Here is a 19587-nt window from a genome sequence, read left to right as displayed (position 1 = left end):
CTCCCACCCGCTACTGTACCCTGTTCCCGGTCTCTCGTGATGAGAGCTCAGGGATGTGACATTTCACATTACCTAAAACATTTCACTATAAAAACGTGAGCAACAGATATACTCACCCCTCCCTAAGCCTGCCCATAGGCACCAGGCTTTGATTAGCCCAAGAGTGAAAATGATAGATCCCTAGGCAAGGTAAAGATAAAGTGCCCAGCACCAGGTCCCAGGGGACATTCGGTGCCCCAGACAGAGGCAGTGCAAAAGTCTGTGTCTCAGATAAGCAGATGGGCCAGCTGCCTAAGGGACAACCTTAATGAAATCTCTGCTGATTGGATACTTCTGTCCACAGGGAGCCCCCAGAGGTTTAGAAAATACCACCCCGATGTCATTAATAACTACTGCCCTGAGAAGCTATTTCTAGTTCTTAGATGGCTCTCACCCCCATCATTTACAGTCTGCAGTGATTCTCAAACTGTAATGGGCAAAGCAGCCTCCCAGGGATCTTGCTGAAATGCATCTTCTGATTTAGTGGGTCTGGGCTGGGGCCAGCAGCCTTGCATGTCCCCATGTGCTGCTGGTGTTGCTGAAGTGTGGACCACACCTGAGGGGCAGGCTGGGCAGAGCTGTCTCGCCACCTCCCTCAATGATGCTTCTGTTTCTTTCAATGATGCTTCTGTTTCTTTGTGCCACAGCTGGATACTGGAAAGACCTTCCAGGCTGTCATGAGGTTTGACACTGATGTGGAGCTCACTTATTTCCTCAACGGGGGCATCCTCAACTACATGATCCGCAAGATGGCCAAGTAGGAGACCTGCACTTGGTGCTGCGCCCAGGGAGGAAGCCGCACCACCAGCCAGCGCAGGCCCTGGTGGAGAGGCCTCCCCGGCTGCCTCTGGGAGGGGTGCTGCCTTGTAGATGGAGCAAGTGAGCACCGAGGGTTTGGTGCCAATCCTGCAGGCACAAAACCAGAAGTTTCTACATTCTCTATTTTTGTTAATCTTCTCTTTTTCCAGAATTTGGAAGCTAGAATGGTGGGAATGTCAGTAGTGCCAGAAAGAGAGAATCAAGCTTGTCTTTAAAGTTACTGATCACAGGACGTTGATTTTTCACTGTTTCCTATTAATCTTCAGCTGAACACAAGCAAACCTTCTCAGAAGGTGTCTCCTACCCTCTTATTGTTCCTCTTACCCTCTGCTCAATGAAACCTTTCTCTTGAGGGTCATTTTCCTTTCTGTATTAATTATACCAGTGTTAAGTGACATAGATAAGAACTTTGCACACTTCAAATCAGAGCAGTGATTCTCTCTTCTGTCCTCTTTTCCTTCAGAGTGAATCATCCAGACTCCTCATGGATAGGTCGGGTGTTAAAGTTGTTTTGATTATGTACCTTTTGATAGATCCACATAAAAAGAAATGTGAAGTTTTCTTTTACTATCTTCTCATTTATCAAGCAGAGACCTTTGTTGGGAGGCGGTTTGGGAGAACACATTTCTAATTTGAATGAAATGAAATCTATTTTCAATGAAAACTTGTTGACTTTGAGTTTTGCTGTGTTTGTGGCTAGAGTTTTGGGATATTTAGTACAGAGTGAATCTCAGACCATATCATTAGGAAGCCTGAATAACCTTCATATTCTTCCATTTTTACAACTCTATCAGAACTGTACAGGTATAATGGAAATGCTTAGGAACCATTATGCTCGCTCTTCCCTGTTTGGGAGCAGACAAGAAGGAAGAGTAGCCTGGTAGCAGTAGCAATGATATAAGGAAAAGCAGATAAATTTCAGGACACTAAAAACCAATTACCTGCTCATTTTTACCCCTGTAGTCATTTCTGGGCATGCCTTAGTTTGCTTGGGTTGCTATAATGTAATGCCATAGACTGGCTGAAAGAACAGAAATGTATTTTCTCACAGTTATGGAGGCTGGAATTCTGAGATCAAAGTTCTAGCCACTTCATTTTCTGGTGAGGACACTCTTCCTGGCTTACAGATGGCCACCTTCTTGCTTGTTCTCACATGGCATTTCTTTGGTATGTATGTGCCTGGTGGGGGAGAGAGAAAATAGGCTCTCATGTCTCTTCTTACAGCAACACTAATTGTATTGGATCAGGGTCCCACTCTTATGGAGACCCAAGAAAGCTGGTGGTATAACTTGGTTCAAGTCCAAATGCCTAAGAACCTGGGGAGGGGCATGGGGAATGCTGGTGTAAGTCCCAGAGTCTGAAGGCCCAGGAACAAGCAGGAGCTGTGATGTCCAAGGACAGGAGGGCAGGATCTTTGTAATGAATTTTTAATGTCAACCTGAGCACTCAGGGGATATGGCCTGGTCATCAGAACATCTGGAATCTAATCCTCTTTCTACTTCTCACCAGATGAGGGATCAAGACAGGTTATTTAGCATCCCTGCACTTGTGGTCCTGGGGATCTTATTTATATTCATTTAAAAAAAAATTACAAACAAACAGCCAGGCGCAGTGGCTCACGCCTATAATTCCAGCACTTTGGGAGGCCGAGGTGGGTAGATCACCTGAGGTCAGGAGTTCTAGACCAGCCTGGCCAACATGGTGAAACCCCGTCTCTACTAAAAATACAAAAAATTAGCCAGGTGTGGTATTGTGTGCCTGTAATCCCAGCTACACAGGAGGCTGAGGCAGGAGAATTGCTTGAACCCGGGATGCAGAGGCTGCAGTGAGCCGAGATCGTGCCATTGCACGCCCCCCTGGGCTACAAGAGCAAAACTCCGTCTCAAAAAAAAAAAAAAAAAATTACAAACAGAACTCCATTGTGATCCTCAAGTTAAGATCAGTCCTAGAATAAAAACACTAAGAATGGCTGAGAAAACAGACCTCCGCCCTCTCAGCTCTCCATTACTGAGCAGCTGGGGAGCTGTCTCGCTCCCCGCATTCAGTGGCTCCTGTGGTCTGAATTTTTGTGTCCTCCCCAAAATTCAGGCGGTGAAACCTTAACCCCCCAGGTAATGGTAATAGAAGCTGGGGCCTTTGGAAGGTGATTAGATCATGGGGGTAGTGCCTTTTAAAAGAGGCTCAAGATAAGATAGAGAGAGACCCCCTCATTTCTTCTGCCATGGGAGAACACAGCAAGAAGGCACCATCCGTGAACCAGAAAGTGGGTTCTCACCAGATACTGAATCTGCCAGTGCCTTGAACCTAGACTTTCCAGCCAGAACTGTGAGAAATTTCTATTGTTTATAAGCCACCCAGTTGATATTTAGTTACAGCAGCCCAACCAAGACTGTGGTTATGAGGAAACACATTATTGTGGCTAGACTAATGGAATTGGGTCCCTTACCTCCAAGTACACCCTCTGTCCTTTTCGGTAAAAATATCTTCGCCAGGCACAGTGTCTCATGCCTGTGATCCCAACACTTTGGGAGGCCGAGGCTGGAGGGTTGCTTGAGCCCAGAAGTTTCAGACCAGCCTGGGCAACACTCTACAGAAAAATAAACAAACAAATAAATAAAATAAATCAGCCAGGTGTGCACCTGTGGTCCCAGCTGTTCAGGAGGCTGAGGTGGGAGGATCACTTGAGCCTGGGAGGTCGAGGCTATGATTGCTCCACTGCACTCCAGCCTGGGCAATAGAGTGAGACCCTATCAATCAATCACCCCCCCCCCCCCAAAAAAAGTATCTTGGCCAGTGTCTCAACCTTGCCCACTAACAAGCCTAAATAAACCAACTTCTTTTACCTGGTTCTTTAAGGGCTGCTCATCTTACTATCCAAATTAAAAATCTGCTGTTCTCCCTCCCATATTCTTTGGGAATGAAGATTCCCCTGTTTGTTTGGATAGTTTTCCAAATTCATTACTGCATTCCTGGCATCCGCAGCAAGCTAAGAGTTAGTTAATATTTTTAATATAGCAAATAAGGACGAGGGATGCCCTTCATGTGTATTTACACACCAGATTTTTATGGTACATAGGGAGTAATCTAGGGAAAAGATATATTAGGCATGAATCTTAGCTGTGGTAGAAGCACAACTCAAATTAGCTTAAGAAAAAAAAAAAAGCTGGCTCATAGAACTTGAGGACAGTGGTGGCCATGACTATGGGCTTGATTGGATCTAGTGACTCAAGCTCCCTTCCATTTGCCCCTCCAACCACCCCCCCATCCCTCCACCAATCATACCTTCTGTTGGCCTCTGCAGTAGAGTGGCCTCTTCTGGGCCCTTCCTTCCACATGCCAGGGGATATGGCCACCAGCAGTTCTAGGGAAACCATTAATACTTTGTGATCTTAGAGATTTGTCTCCCAGTATTCCCTAGGGCAAAAATATTGGGAGTTCCTAATCACCTAAATGAAGAACCTTATTTTTGGCAGTTTCCCTTTCAGGGCTCTAACAGGACTGTGGAGTAATGCACAGGGTTATGTAGGAGCAATGCAGAGCCACTTTTGAAAAACAGTAGCCAAGGTTCTACTGGCTGCCTTCTTAGGACATTATTAAATATCATAAACACAAGTGGAATTTAACACCCAGCCAGTTTGTGTTCACCTAGACAGCGTCATTATCATGAACAAAGATTATATAACGATAGCTGATATTAAGTAAGTTTTAAAAGTTGACATCCCAAGAGTGAAGCCTACTTATTCAGTACAGATTTGTTGAATGAAATTCATAGTTTTATTTTATGGCATAATGAAACAGAGTTCCAGACGTGTACCTGCCAAACTTGGTTCTGGTTGTCTTATCGTATGCAGGCTGGATACCTGCTACTGTGCTTCTACAGGATGTTAACAGTGTCCCCTGAGTAAAACAGTTCCAGGGTCAGTACATTTGGGAACCACTGAGTTAAATGGGTTTTATCACTGCAGAACAGACACAAGAACAATGTGTGCTGTAAATCACTGTTTGCAGGGAAGGTGGCAGCAAATGGCACAGAAACCCACCTGACCACAGACTGCTTTCTTCTGGGCGTTCACGCACTGTGCTCCACAGGATACTCTTGAGAAACATTGAGCTATGGTTGGTCTGTTGTTTGAAATTCAAATAATAATGAATCCATTTTAAGGACAGGAATTGGTTTACTGACCTTGATGTTGAGATGACTCTTCATTTCAGGGTGAAAATATCACAGCATCAGCACAGGCCAGGACCGCAGAGATAACAAGGTGGTAGTTGTGTAACAGGTTGTGTCTGAACCACAGGAGCTTCAAAACATACACGGCTGGACACCCTGCCAGGATGCTCTAATGGGGCTGGGCACATGTCCATGAAAAAGACTCCCCAGTTGTTCCTAAAATGTGGCCTTTGTTCTAGAAATGCAATGACCAGCATTTGGGAGTCAGTCAAAAGATCCACTTCCTAAAAGCCCACCTGCTCATTTCTTTCATTCAATACATAATTAACCAAGTGCCTACTTTGTTTGAGTCCATGCCTGGCAATGACATTATTCCATTACAAGTCAAACAAGGAAATGCTAAGTTCTCCTTATTTCACTTCAGTCTGCCTGCCTCAGTTGGCTGAATAGGGCTATTCACCTTCATCCAAATTGAATCATTTACATACTTAAAAGAACTTTTCTTGGCCAGGCATGGTGACTCACGCCTGTAATCCCAACACTGTGGGAGGCCGAGGCAAGTGGATCACTTGAGCTCAGGAGTTCAAGACCAGCCTGGCCAACATGGTGAAACCCCGACTCTACTAAAAATAAAAAAATTTAGCCGGGTGTGGTGGTGGGTGCCTGTACCCAGCTACGTGGGAGGCTGAGGCAGGAGAATCACTTGAATCTAGAAGGCAGAGGTTGCAGTGAGCCGAGATCACACCACTACACTCCAACCTGGGCAACAGAAGGAGACTCCATCTCAGAAAAAAATAAATAAATAACTTTTATTAAATCTATTTCTAGTAGATGTTTTACACATCCTATTGGAGTTCTTAAACAATAGTGTATTAGTCTGTTTTCACACTGCTATAATGAACTGCCTGAGACTGGGTCATTTATAAAGAAGAGGTTTAATAGATTCACAGTTCCACATGGCTGAGGAGGCCTCAGGAAACTTACAATCATGGCAGAAGGGGAAGCAGGCACGTCTTACATGGCAGCAGATGAGAGAGAGAGTGTGTGTAAAGGAGGAATTGTCAAAACACTTATAAAACCATCATATCTCATGAGAACTAACTCACTATCCCAAGAACAGCATGGGGACAACTGCCCCCGTGATCCAATCACCTCCCATCAGGTCCCTCCCTTGACACATGGGGATTATAATTCAAGATGAGATTTGGGTGGGGACATATAGCCAAACCATATCAAATAGCAATCAAAAAACAAATCACATAAGAAAAGACACTCTTAATAAAATACAAATGGAAAATGAAAAAAAACCAACTCATAAACTTGGTTTAAATAATCCATTTGTATTGGGTCTTAGTAAGAATACTACTACTAGTAACTGTTATCAAGCAACTACTGTGTCATGTACTTTTCACACATTCTTTTAATTAAAAACTCTCCACTAACCCTTACAGTTCAGTATTATCCTTGTTTTACAGATGAAGAAAAGCCAAAGAGAAGTTATATAACTGGCAAGTTTCTCTGGCTCCCCGCCTGCACCACTGCTCACCAGATTGCATGAAGAGGGAGGCAGCTGTAACACCTCATCCCGTTCATCTCCAGGGAACTCAGATACTTGTTTCCATGTCCAGGAAACCGCAAACTAAGCTCTTTGAAGCATCAGCAAACCTTGCTAAGTGACATGTGAATGCCATTTGGATACATATTCTAATCTTTCAAGTAGAAAGGACAGTCAGACTGCCTCATCTGTAACATCCAAGGGATCTGAGAACAGACATTCAGTCCAGGTGTTGAACATCAACATCATTATAGGAAAATGGTCAAAGAGAACAATGGCACACGTTAAGAGAACATATTAATAGGGCAAGATGTATAGTAAACTAAGTTTTCAAGAAGTATTTTATCATTTTTATGCTCACTACTAAAAGCTGACCACTGTAGAGTGGACACACATTGCTACATACAGCAACTTTACAGTGGACAGCTTTTAGTAGTAAGCATAAAAATGGCTTTATGTTCTCATGTTCTCTGTGTAGCCATACCACACGTTGCTATACCAGGAACATGAGTACATATAACCATTACATATACATGCCTGTGTGTATGTATATTAGTTACATATACATATGTACAGTATATACATGTATATATATTGAACCCTTGGAAGGGATCAGCAAAGAGGAGGACTCAATAAAAAAGACTAGAATAGAACTAGAAGAGAGAGAAGCCCAGGGAGAGCTTCAAGAAGAGTGCTCAACAGGGCCAAATGCGCAGAGGTCAAATAGAAGGTTAAGAAGTGCCCAGTGGATTTGGCAACCAGAGTCACTGGTAACCTTCAAAAGAACAATTTCAGTAGATTAGATTGTTAAGGGCAAAAGCCAGTTTACAGTAGGTTAAGGAGAGAAAGGGAGATAAAAATTCCCAACATTCCATTCATTCATCTATCCCAGTGTGTACAGAGTGATTACTGTGTTTGTTGGCAGTTGACTCTAAAAAGAAGGCTAGAAATGAGGCTTTTTAATTTTTCCCAAGTACTATGAGCTCTGTTGGCCTACAAAATACTCAGTGCTGTGATTCACTCATTTGTGCTTTGCATATATAATATAGTACAAACTGCTAAAGATATTTTTAAAAAATATATTTTCACAGGGGTACAAGCGATCCATGATTATACCCACTATGTTTGTTTCTTCTCCACTCAAAGTTACTCATTCCCTGTAGCTGAAGATTGAGGACCTGATATCATTTGGACATTTCTGCTGGATCAAATGGTATCTTCTCAAAATGAAAGTCCTTCCACTTCGAGTACAGTGTCTGAACTCCAGTTGCAATATCCTCCACCACAAAACTTTCAATTTTTATAACTGGAATCTCAAATGTCTTATACTTCACATGGATTCCCCAGTCATGGCTGCAGTTCTGTCGGGCACAGAATATCTTTGCTCTTTTTTCAAAACTTGAAAACTGCTTTGGCTTGGGATGTGGTCTACTCACAAAGCATTCCTTAAAAGCATCTCCAAGCACAGTGTAATGGCATTCCTACAGATGAAGGGATGGAATAACACACAAAAGAGAACGTTAGAACCAGTACATAATTGTGATTTAAAAAAAAAAGAAAAGAAAACCCCACAATAATCTGAGGCAAAGAACAGGTGGGTCTCACTTATTTTACAATTGGAGGAAAAAAAAAATAGATTCACCCAAAGTCCAGAGGAGGATCCATGCACCTGACTCCCCTCTACAGGCAGGGTGGGGTTGCAAGTGAGGACACTGGGCACCTCATAAAGAAGAAGATTAACAAGGTTCCAGGTAACCCAGCTTCTGAAGGTAGATACTCATTATTCAAAAACAGAAGCGATGTTTGCTGAAAATTTGTGAAGCTGAAGTTCACCAGTGGCCCTGGCAGGCACAATCCAAAGGATACAGGGAAAACGACCAAGGTCAAGATGCAACTGAAGAAGGTCAGGGACTAATGTGTCCACAGGCCCCACCTAGAGTCAACTTTAGAGTAAACAGCTCAGAAACAAATGCAGATCCAACATACTAGTCCCTCAGGAAAACATAGGGTCTAAAAGGGCCATTTTTAGTAGAATAATTACCCAAATTGGAGCTGAAAAGACCTTTTACAGCTAAAGAAGCAGACTTAGAAAGGTAAGGGAACTTAGCAATATGACTCCTAATAGGCTTTTTGCCCAAACAGCTGAGTTGATGAGAGATTTCTGCTTTCTGAAGACGAACGGAACATCCTGAAGTAATAACTCCTCATCTGAGCCAGCCCAGCCCCTCCACTGTGCCCCCCATGCAAGAGTTATACCCCATATTTCTCTTTGGAGATTTTTCTAACCCTTTCTCTGAAAGTTTTAAGAAAAAAATATAAGGCTGCAATAGAAGGCTAATCTGCAGATGTCACATTTTACAAATAAGGAGATATTTTGTTTTCATTATAAAAGTGATCCATAGCCCAAAAGGAATGTTTGGAAAACATAAGGTAGTAGGAAAAGAGAAAAAAAGTCATGGAATCTCACCACCAAAATATTAATACATTTTGGTATAGTTCCCCTAGCCTTTGTTTTTCTGTAGCAAGGTAGGTTTTTTGACTTTTTCTCTTGACAATGACAATGGTATTTGCTGCTGTTGTTTCACACAGCTACAAAGTAGCATCTTTACAATTATGTGTTCTGGTTACTTTTTTCCATATTACCATTAGTTTGTAAGCAGTTTTTCATTATACTACATAAACTTCATAATTTTTTAAAATAAACTTTACTTTGGAACAATTTTAGATTTAAAGAAAAGTTGCAAAGATATCCCAGAAAATTTCTGCATACCCTTTACCCAGTTTCCCCAAATGTTAACATCTCATATACCACAGCACATTTGTCAAAACCAAGATAATTAACATCAATACATTACTATTATCTAAACTACAGATTTTACCACTCTTTCTCTAGTTGTATCCTTTATCTGTTCCAGGAGCTAATCCAGGACACGTCATTGCATTGGTTAGCATGACCTTTTTTTTTTTTTTTTTGAGACAGAGTCTTGCTCTGTCACCCAGGCTGGAGTGCAGTGGCGCGATATCAGCTCACTGCAACCTCTGCCTCCCGGTTCAAGCGATTCTCCTGCCTCAGCCTCCCGAGTAACTAAGATTACAGCCACCTGCCACTACGCCCAGCTAATTTTTGTATTTTTAGTAGAGACGGGGGTTTCACCATGTTGGCCGGGCTGGTCTCGAACTCCTGACCTCGTGATTCACCCACCTTGGCCTCCCAAAGTGTTTTGATTACAGGCATGAGCCACTATGCCTGGCCAAAAACTATTTCTTTATTATTGAACATTTAATATTTCTTTTTCACTTCTTAGCTTTTTTTAAATACACAGATCATGGCCACAATAACAATGGAAATAATAGTAGTTTTACTATAAATATTTCACCAACAGTAAGCTGTAGCTAGTGCTAAAACATGACCAGGCACTTTGTAAAAAGGCAGCTTACCTCTATCACTCTTACGTCAGCTGTGTAACATGCCAAGGCTTTGCACTTTCTGCAGAGCAGTTTTTTATTTTCCTTATCAGGTACGGGTTTTGGTTTTTCTTGACTATCTCTGATGAATTTTTCATGAGTCTGTATATGCAGAATCTAATGCAAAAAGAAAGACCGCAAATGTAATTTGAGTACAACATATATAGCAAGAAACAGGCACAGATACGTACAATACATATACATGCACGCACATGTATAATTATTCATATACAACTTCCATGAACATATGGTACCTGACTTTGTAAAATCACAGATTTTATTGGTTCTCCTAACTATTAGTCAATGCTTAATTGTGGCCTCCAATTAGTCTTTCAATTTCTTCATCAAAAATGCTCATAAAAGCACTAAAGATGTCCATAGAATAGTCATATGAACTATGCTTTCTACTTTAGTGTTTGGCAAAACTTGGGAAAAAAACAAAACCTGTACCAGATATACAATATGCGCTGTTTCAGGCATAATTATATCCATTTGCAGGCACGAACTCAGTGAGTGATACAACAGGCAGAAGAGCCCCTGATATGGTTTGGCTGTGTCCTCACCCAAATCTCAACTTGAATTGTATCTTACAGAATTCCCACGTGTTATGGGAGGGACCCAGGGGGAGGTAATTGAATCATGGGGGGCCAGTCTTTCCTGTGCTATTCTTATGATAGTGATTATGTCTCACAAGACCTGATGGGTTTATCAGGGTTTCCACTTTTGCTTCTTCCTCATTTTTCTCTTGCCGCTGCCATGTAAGAAGTGCCTTCTGCCTCCCTCCGTGATTCTGAGGCCTCCCCAGCCATGTGGAACTATAAGTCCAATTAAACCTCTTTGTTTTCCCAATCTCGGTTATGTCTTTGTCAGTGGCATGAAAACAGACTAATACAGCCCCCAACATCTAAAACCTTTTTTCTCTCTCCCCTTCAGCCACAGGGAATATTGTTGCATATGTATAGTATGATTGTATTCTAATTCAAAATCTAGGCCTTGGCTAAGAACAATGGTCCAACTTAGAACCATGGACATGATATTATAAAACTCTTCATACCAATAAACAGAAAGATCTCAAACTGAATGAAAAAAAAAAGACAATCATAGATGCCAACACTGAGAAGAGAAAGATTTTAAAGCACCTAATAAAGATGCTTCGATGGGCAATTATAAATACTTTTGAAACATAAAGAGAAAACATAAAGGCTCAACAATGAAATGGAAGACATAAAGTTTAGAACTGAAAGATACAACCAAAATAAAAAGTTCAATGGATGGGTTTTCCATAGCAGAATGGAAGGGACAAAGAAAAGAGTCAGTGAACTGAAAGAACAACAGAAATTACCCAATCTGAACAACAAAAAAATACACTGGGGAAAAAAAAAAGCGCAAAGTCTCAAGGACCCGTAGGACTATAAAAAATGATGTCATGGCACTGGAGTTCTGCAAGGAGTGAAGAAAGAGCAGGGCTTAAAAAGTATTCACAGAAATGACCTCCAAATATATCCCAAATTTAACAAGCTACATCAACCAGGATTCAAGAAGCTGAACAAGCTCCAAACAGGATAAGCCCCTTCAAAAAACACTCTAAGACACGTTATAATTAAATTTATGAAAACTGAAGATAAAAATCTTGAAAGCAGCCAGAAAAAAAAAAAAAAAAAAAAGACACCTTACCCATAGAGGGAAATCAGTCTGAATAACAGGAGATTTGTCATTAGAAACGATGGAGGCTACCTGGAAGTGGCACAATATTTTTTAAATGCTGAAAGAAAAGAACAGTCCACCCCAGAACCCTAGACTCAGCAAAATGCCACCTTCAAAAATAAAGGAGAAATGAAGACATTCTTAGATGAAGGAACACTGAGAATCTGTCATCAGCAGATTTACCCTAAAAGAATGGCTAAAAGAAGTTTTCTAAACAGAGGAAATGATAAAAGGAACCCTGAAGCATCATGAAGGAAGAAAGAACACACTGATTTCCTCCATGTCTTCTATGGAAGATTCTGTCCGTCCCACTGGTTTATGGTTTATGGTGGTGCCTCTCCATATCAGATTATGCTTTCACGTGTCCCAGGTGGATCCAGACAGCCTAGGTGCAAATAGTGTCCCTGTCACTTAGCAGCTATGTGATTTGGGGCAAGTGCCTCGTTTCTTTACATACAAAATGGGACAATAGCATCTGCTTCATGGACTGTCAGGAGATAACATGAGTTTATGACTGCTCAGGCCTGCCCAGCACAGGGTAAATGCCCATCACCGTTGCCTCTTCTCTGTTAGGCTAGTCTTATGCTAAAAGCCATGAAAATGTTAATGGGGTGGCTTGTAGTTTTGTATTGATAAGGCAATCTCCATTCATTAGGGATTGCCTTATCAATACGAAACTATTAGCTACCCCCATTTTAATTTTTCTAGAAATATAGCTATTTTCATCTATTATTTTATATAAACTCTAGAACCATTTTATCAAGTTAAAAGTATCATTTATGCTTTCAATATGGTTTGTGACACGTGAATAAGCGAATTTGGGGTGAATGCACATGTTTAAAATATTCAGTCATTCCATTCAAGAGCATGGCATTTCTTTTATCTTAATATCTCCCAGTAAAATTTTTTTATTTGTCCTCATTTCTGCTTCAAACTTTTCTGATTAGGCTGGTAGATGTAATGGTGAAACAGATGGGTTCTACCAACTCTACCATGAACTAGCTGTGTGATATACTGGCACTGAAGCTATTCAAGTCTCAGTTTCCTGCCTATAAAATGACATAGGAGGCACTACTGTATGGATTGCTGTAAAGCCTATTGATGTAAGTAAAGCATTTGCAGGGACTGTTGGAGAGTCAGTGTTCTACATGCATGAGCTGCACTTATTGTCACTGCGAATGGAAATCTCCCTCCCCCTTATATCTTTTAATTGGTTACGGATCATACATAGATAATATATTGATTACCATACCACTTCAAATTCAAATTTGCTTTATATAAAAAAAAAATTTAGATCTAGCTTTTTTTTTTTTTTTTTTTTTGAGACAGAGTCTCATTTTATCACCCAGGCTGGAATGCAGTGGCACAATCTCAGCTCACTGCAACTTCCAGCTCCTGGGTTCAAATGATTATCCTGCCTCAGCCTCCCAAGTAGCTGGGATTACAGGCAGGTGCCACCACATCCAGCTAATTTTTGTATTTTTAGTAGAGATGGGGCTTCACCATGTCAGCCAGGCTGGTCTTGAACTCCTGACCTCAGGTTATCCACCCACCTCAGCCTCCCAAAGTGCTTGCATTACAGGTGTAAGCCACCACACCCGGCTTCCTTTCCCCCACTCCCCCTTTTTGAGATAGATTCCTACTATGTTGCCCTGGCTGGACTTGAACTCTTGGGCTTAAATGATCCTCCCATGTAGCTGGCGCAATAGGCGTGAGCCATCATGCCCAGCTAGACCTAGAATGTTTTGATTTAAAAAAACAAATATACTGGCTGGGCATAGTAGCTCACGCCTGTAATCCCAGCACTTTGGGATATGCCGAGGCTGGCATATCACTTGAGTCCAGAGTTCAAGACCAGCCTGGGCGACATAGCAAAGCCCCATCTCTACTAAAACTACAAAAATTAGTGATGCGTGGTGGCACACACCTGTAGTCCTAGCTGCTTGGGAGGCTGAGATTGCAGTGAGCCAATATCACACCGCTGCACTCCAGCCTGGGCGATAGAGTGAGACCCTGTCTCAAAAAAATAAATAAGAAATAATTTAAAAATTAAAAACCAAATATAATTTCCCCTTCCCCACTTCTTGACCCCATCCCACCTGAAATTATCTTCATTATTTTTGTAAAAATAAAGGGTGTCCAGGCCTCCTGTTTTTAATCCAATTTTTCAGTTGTAAAACTGTTACATTATATGTCTTTATCCCATTCTTTCCTTTGGACAAATTTCTAGAATTGAAATCCCTGGGTTATATGATACACATTTTCCTATGAGCAATTTTAATTTTCTTTTTTAATTTCTTTTTCAGATATGGTTCTAATCACTACTTAAGCAGAATAGAGGTTACCAGGAAAGAAGGTGAAAATATAACCTTGCCTTTCAGGCATCCAACTTTTTAAAAAAATTCACTTATAATGGTATTCAATTATATACTGAAATTCAATTAAATACTAATAATCTCAAATATGTTAAGTGTTACTCTAGGCAATAGGTATAAATCCTAATAAGTTAAAACTATTACAGCTATACTTAAAACTAAGTAAAAATCAATAACTGGGTAAAGAGGCTCAACCAATCCTAAGTTAAGTCTATGGCATACTGACCTTCACCCATGCAACCTGTGGCTAAAGAAGCAGCCTAGCTCCACACACTGAGGTGGAGAAAAGCAAACTATCTTAATTATGTGTAGTCATGGGTATGCATGTTGGAAGTTCTTTGTTCAAAATGAACTTTCTTTCACCCCATCTTTATTCTCTGCTCCATGAGGAAAGAAAAACAGCTTCCTCCTCATTTTGATTTCAAATAAACCTTCACAACCACAACTGTCAAACCGTTCATCCCTTATTCCTCCAGAATGAAACACCACCAAATCCTGAAGCGTCCACCATGGAAATCAGTTCTTGGATACCTCTGGGCTGTCTACATGTTAAGATGGCTGCAGAGTGACCAGAGAATTCTGGGGCGGGGGATGGGGAGTGCTCTAGTGACAGCAGGCCACACACAGACAACGGACAGTACAGCTGGGGCGCTGGGGAAGAAAGCAGTCTCCCAGTACTCTGCTCATCCCTCTCCCTTTCCTGTTCTTGCAGATTGCCCTAAAGAGCTCCAAGCTTTTGCCCTCTGTTCTGCAGAGTTCCTTCCTTCCGTTAAAACCCATATACAGGGACCAGGAAGCTCAAACCCAAACCCCAAACCCCAAACCCTTATCAAAGCACCCACAAAAGGGGGGCTCACCCCTAGAACCATAATTCCCTTTAGTCTTAAGAATATAAGATTTTCCCTACCTCGTTATACTTTTACTAAGCCTTTTTTTGTTTGTTTTTTTGAGACGGAGTCTTACTCTGTTGCCCAGGCTGGAGTGCAGTGGCGCAATCTCGGCTCACTGCAAGCTCTGCCTCCTGGGTTCACGCCATTCTCCTGCCTCAGCCTCCCGAGTAGCTGGGACTACAGACGCCCGTCACCGCGCCTGGCTAATTTTTTGTATTTTTAGTAGAGACAGGGTTTCACCGTGGTCTCAATCTCCTGACCTCGTGATCCACCCGCCTTGGCCTCCCAAAGTGCTGGGATTACAGGCATGAGCCACCGCGCCCGGCCTTTACTAAGCCTTTGAAAGCAAATCCTTCCCCTTTGAGCAGGGCAGCTGGGCCTGGTCATGTATGATAGGACAGGGATACCAACACAACTCAGGCTTCCCAGCTGCCAGTAACTCCCAGCTACACTGGTTATAGGGCTTCTTGTTCCCTACCATCTCTGCCTATCTATCTGTAAGTGTTACGGGAACCCCAAATGCTATTACATAGCCTGATTCAACAGATACTTAACCCATTTCCTCCTCACCCCACTCCTTATCCTGGTGTGCTGGCTACAAAAGAATGCCTACATCTGGTCTAGCCTCTCTCTTCCTCAACAGACTTTTACTCGTTGCTTCTGTCACATGAGTCTAAGTAGCCTGTCACCTAGGAGAAGAGATAAAAATTATGCCATGGCTATTAAAACTCGTGGTTTTAAAACGTGTATTGGCAATATATTTTACAAAATGGAAAGGTGGCTCAGTGAAAAGAGAATAGAGAATCCCATCCCCAGTAAAACTAAGGGAGGAACTAAATAATTTCCCTGCAATTCTTCTCACTGAAAATGTGGAAGAGGTGGTTCTAGATAACTTAATCTCCCAGCTTTAGGAAGAAAAATGTTTTTTAGATTAGTAAACATTGACAAAGTTGTGATTTGTGTCCTAAAATAAGTGTTAATCTGCTTTAGATAATTGATTGTCAATACTTTTTGGAGCACAGACATTATGACTTTTGAAAATTATAGATACTATGGAGTTGGTCTATTAAACTGTAAGGTTCATCTTCATGAAGTTAAACTATGTCTCACACTTCTGTCCAGTAACAGCTCTCATTTCTTGGGCACGTATTTTATGCCAGGCGCTAAGAGATGCAATGCATACATCTCATTTATCCTCATGACCACCCTGGGAGTTAAATACTATTATTTTCCCCACTTTTTACATGAGGAGATTGATTATTTAAAAGACAGAGCAACTGCCTGAGGTCACACATCTTGCAAGTGATAGAACTGGGATTTGAACCATGGATTCTAGTCTTAAAGCTCTCCCCTAGCCCTGCAGTGATCATGCTTCCAGAGATTCTGAGATGAAAATCTCTGTAATGGGTCTGGAGAAAGTATAGGTATGTGTTTCTTGACTTTCTCCAATCTGATTTCATGTTTCTGTGTTACGGAAATTACAATGAAATGAAGGTCATTACACTAAGAGGTTGATCTGAATAGGCATCCCATTCCAAGGTGTATATCATTGTCCGCAGCTATAAAAAGACATTCCAATACCTGCACAGTGACCTAGGAGCTTTTCTCTGAGGACTCTTTGGAGACAGATTTAAGGAAGAGACTAAGAATAGCTGTTTTTTCCAGTATTAGGATAGAGTCCTCGAGATGAACTGTCAACTAGAGAAATCCTAGCTCAATTTGCCTTTTAGATCTGAAAACATAACTTCAGTTATTAGCACTATTAAATATAATTTAACCTCATTGACATTTAAAAACAGAATGAATTTAATATTCACTAAGTATAAACTTTTTGTTGTAATATAACACTCTAAGCAATATGATAAAAGATACCAACCATCCTCACATTCCCTGATAGTTATTTATGGTCAGATGCTGGAAGAATAATGTAGACTTACCTTTTCCCTAAATACTGCTTCGTCCCATGTCTGAAGGCGTAAAATAGAGTCATTCATCATTTTTTCTTTGTACATGTTTATTTGTTCTTTTTCAATTACACCAGCATTACTAGTCAGAAGGAAGCACTTGCTACCTCTTGCTCTTCCTCTGCCTATTAGAAAATAAATATTTTAGTTGGTGTTTTTGACTTAAAGCTCTGATATAATCTGCAAATAGGTAAACAAATAGAGGTACTCCTAAAATTCAACTTTGGTTCACTGAATCCCACTTCCCAGGAAAGTTGAGCTGTTAAAGAGTGAACTCATGAGGCAGGATTGCTTGAACCCAGGAGTTTGAAGCTGCAGTGAGCTAGGATTACACCACTGCACTCTAGCCTGGGTGACAGAGCAAGACCTATCTCAAAAAAAAAAAAAATAGACTCAAATGCAGGTGTGCACCTGCATGTTAAATATGTGGAAAAACTAGGAGCCCACCTTAGGCTGGCTTTCTCAGGGTCTCAACAATGCAGGGTGATTAGACAGCCGTATTGTCAGAAATACTGCTTTAAAGATACCTACATGAACCCCCAGTATGACACTGTGATGGCTCTAAGATGAGCAGTAAACAGGCCCTCCTTCAAGAACCTTCTAGACAATGAGGAAATAAGATCTCTTCATAACCAGCAAAACATAGGTGGAAAATTTTAAGTGCTATTACAAAGATAGATATAAAGGGTTATAGGCTTTATCTGTTCAAAAGAGAGATTTTTGCCAGCTGGGAGGATTAGGGTCAGGTGATATGGAGGCAGGGGAAGAGGTAAAATGAAGAGTAGCAGTATCTGAGCAGTTCCTTCAACAAGCAATAAGTGAGGAAGTCAGGTTGGCGGAAGTGGATAATGCACAAAAGGGAAGAATGGGAAATAAAGTTGGAATGAAATAGGTGTTGGATTTTGGAAACTCTTTAGCATCAAGTAAATTGGGGAACCACTGGCGTTTCCATACAAGGAAGTGACACGATCAGAGCTGTTTTTCAGGAAAAGTAATATGATAGCTCTACTTATGGAATTTTAAGAAGAAAAGGAAAAAGGAGGAAAGAATAGTTAGGAGACTAGTCTAGTCCAGGTGGGGCAGAACAACTCTGGAGTATCCCTTCTTGAATACAGGGGGCCCTTCAGCCCACCAGCACCACCATGAAAGGTTTACATGTTGACTGGCAAAGCTTCAATCCAAGTTGGAATTATTCTTCCATAAACATATCAGTCAATGCCAGGCAAGTGAGCAGCATCATTGTAAGAATCAAAGTAGAGTTTATGTTAGTGAACAAAACTGTAGCCACCTTAAGGGCCAATGATACCAAAGTGCACTGTGCCATTGGTCACATACTCAACCATGGCTCAGTAAAGAGAAAGGCCAGAATGACACATACACTTATAAATCAGTCAAAACAGAATCCATGTAGGAATGGCCTCAAAGCTTCTCTTACCTCTGGTTTGGATCATTTTGATGACATTGCCCACATACTCATAAAGGATGACAAGATTGCACTGTGCAATGTCAATGCCTTCATCAGCAACTGAGGTGGCAATCAGAATATTGTGATCTCCACTGGCTTTGAATGCATCCAATATACACTTCTGTGCCGGGAGGGTCATTCCTGTGTCAGAGTAAGAGGGCATTATACAACTCACCGAAGAGGGAACTTCCCCCTTGAAAAAACAGCTACTAATTATGGAATGCTTATTACATGCCAAGTACTGTGATAAGTACTTTATATCCATGATCTCACAACACACCTAGGCAGTGGGATCTATTCCTATGCCTGTTTCAGAAAGGACATTTAGGGTGGCATCTAACACTCAGACTCTGCCACAAGACTGAGTTCAAATCCCAGCTCTGGGGGACTTACTAGTTGTATGGCTTTAGCCATATTATCCAAGAAATAGACATTTTTGCAGAAATATCAACACCTAATTGTAACACCTTTACGTGTGTAAGAATTTATAGCTGACAAAACATTTTCACATCTTCTCACTCACCAGAGCATCATAAAGCCCTATAGGTCAAAGGGTAAGTGCTCTGATTCCCCTTAACAAACGAGGGTCGTGCCAGGCATGGTGGTTCACGCCTATAGTCATAACACTTTAGGAGGCCAAGGCAGGTGAATCACCTGAGCCTAGGAGTTTGAAATCAGCCTGGTTAACACAGGGAGAACCCATCTCTACAAAAAATTTAAGAATTAGCTGGGCATGGTGGCACACACCTGTAGTCCCAGCTACTCAGGAGGCTTAGGTAAGAGAATCACCTGAGCTGGGGAAGTTGAGGCTGCAGTGAGCCATGATGGCACTACTACACTCCAGCCTGGGCAAGAGAATGAGACTCTATCTTAAAAAAGAAAAAATACACAAATGAGGGGCTTGAGGTTCCAGAAGTGAGGTAAACTGACAAGCTAGCTATCAGCAGTGTTGGGCCTTGAACTTCAGTTTAAGACTCTAATAGCGTGCACTGTTGGGGTGTCTGCCTCCCCATACACAAACTAAGAATCATTTTCTGCCACACCCACCCACGATACAGTTGTATTATGTTTCTCTATGAAAGAGGCAATGCTATCTGCTCACCAATCCTGTTTCTTTCTCCTGCTAGGCACACACAGCTG

The 19587-nt window shown here is 41.5% G+C and overlaps 2 protein-coding genes across 7 annotated transcripts in view; one reads left to right on the top strand and one right to left on the bottom strand.

Moving 5' to 3' along the window:
* ACO1 (aconitase 1) overlaps nucleotides 1-1522 on the top strand; it is a 67531-nt gene extending 66009 nt beyond the window's left edge. For both annotated transcript variants that reach the window (XM_003830098.5, XM_063594456.1), the window contains one exon: nucleotides 687-1522. In XM_003830098.5, the coding sequence (XP_003830146.3) occupies nucleotides 687-800 (114 nt within the window). In that variant the 3' untranslated portion in view covers nucleotides 801-1522. The remainder of the gene's footprint in view (nucleotides 1-686) is intronic.
* The window catches only part of RIGI (RNA sensor RIG-I), a 75891-nt gene continuing 57467 nt past the window's right edge, over nucleotides 1164-19587 (bottom strand). For 3 of the 5 annotated variants that reach the window (XM_003830100.5, XM_055092060.2, XM_055092061.1), the window contains 4 exons: nucleotides 18418-18588; nucleotides 16956-17107; nucleotides 10023-10166; nucleotides 1164-8065 (listed from right to left, as the gene is read on the bottom strand). In XM_003830100.5, the coding sequence (XP_003830148.1) occupies nucleotides 7769-8065; nucleotides 10023-10166; nucleotides 16956-17107; nucleotides 18418-18588 (764 nt within the window). In that variant the 3' untranslated portion in view covers nucleotides 1164-7768. The remainder of the gene's footprint in view (nucleotides 8066-10022; nucleotides 10167-16955; nucleotides 17108-18417; nucleotides 18589-19587) is intronic. The other 2 variants (XR_008619742.2, XR_008619741.2) reach the window with 2 other exon arrangements.

The sequence above is a fragment of the Pan paniscus genome, chromosome 11, assembly GCF_029289425.2.
Source record: "Pan paniscus chromosome 11, NHGRI_mPanPan1-v2.0_pri, whole genome shotgun sequence".
In the NCBI taxonomy this organism is placed as follows: Eukaryota; Metazoa; Chordata; class Mammalia; order Primates; family Hominidae; genus Pan; species Pan paniscus.
This window is presented reverse-complemented; position numbering and strand designations above follow the sequence as displayed.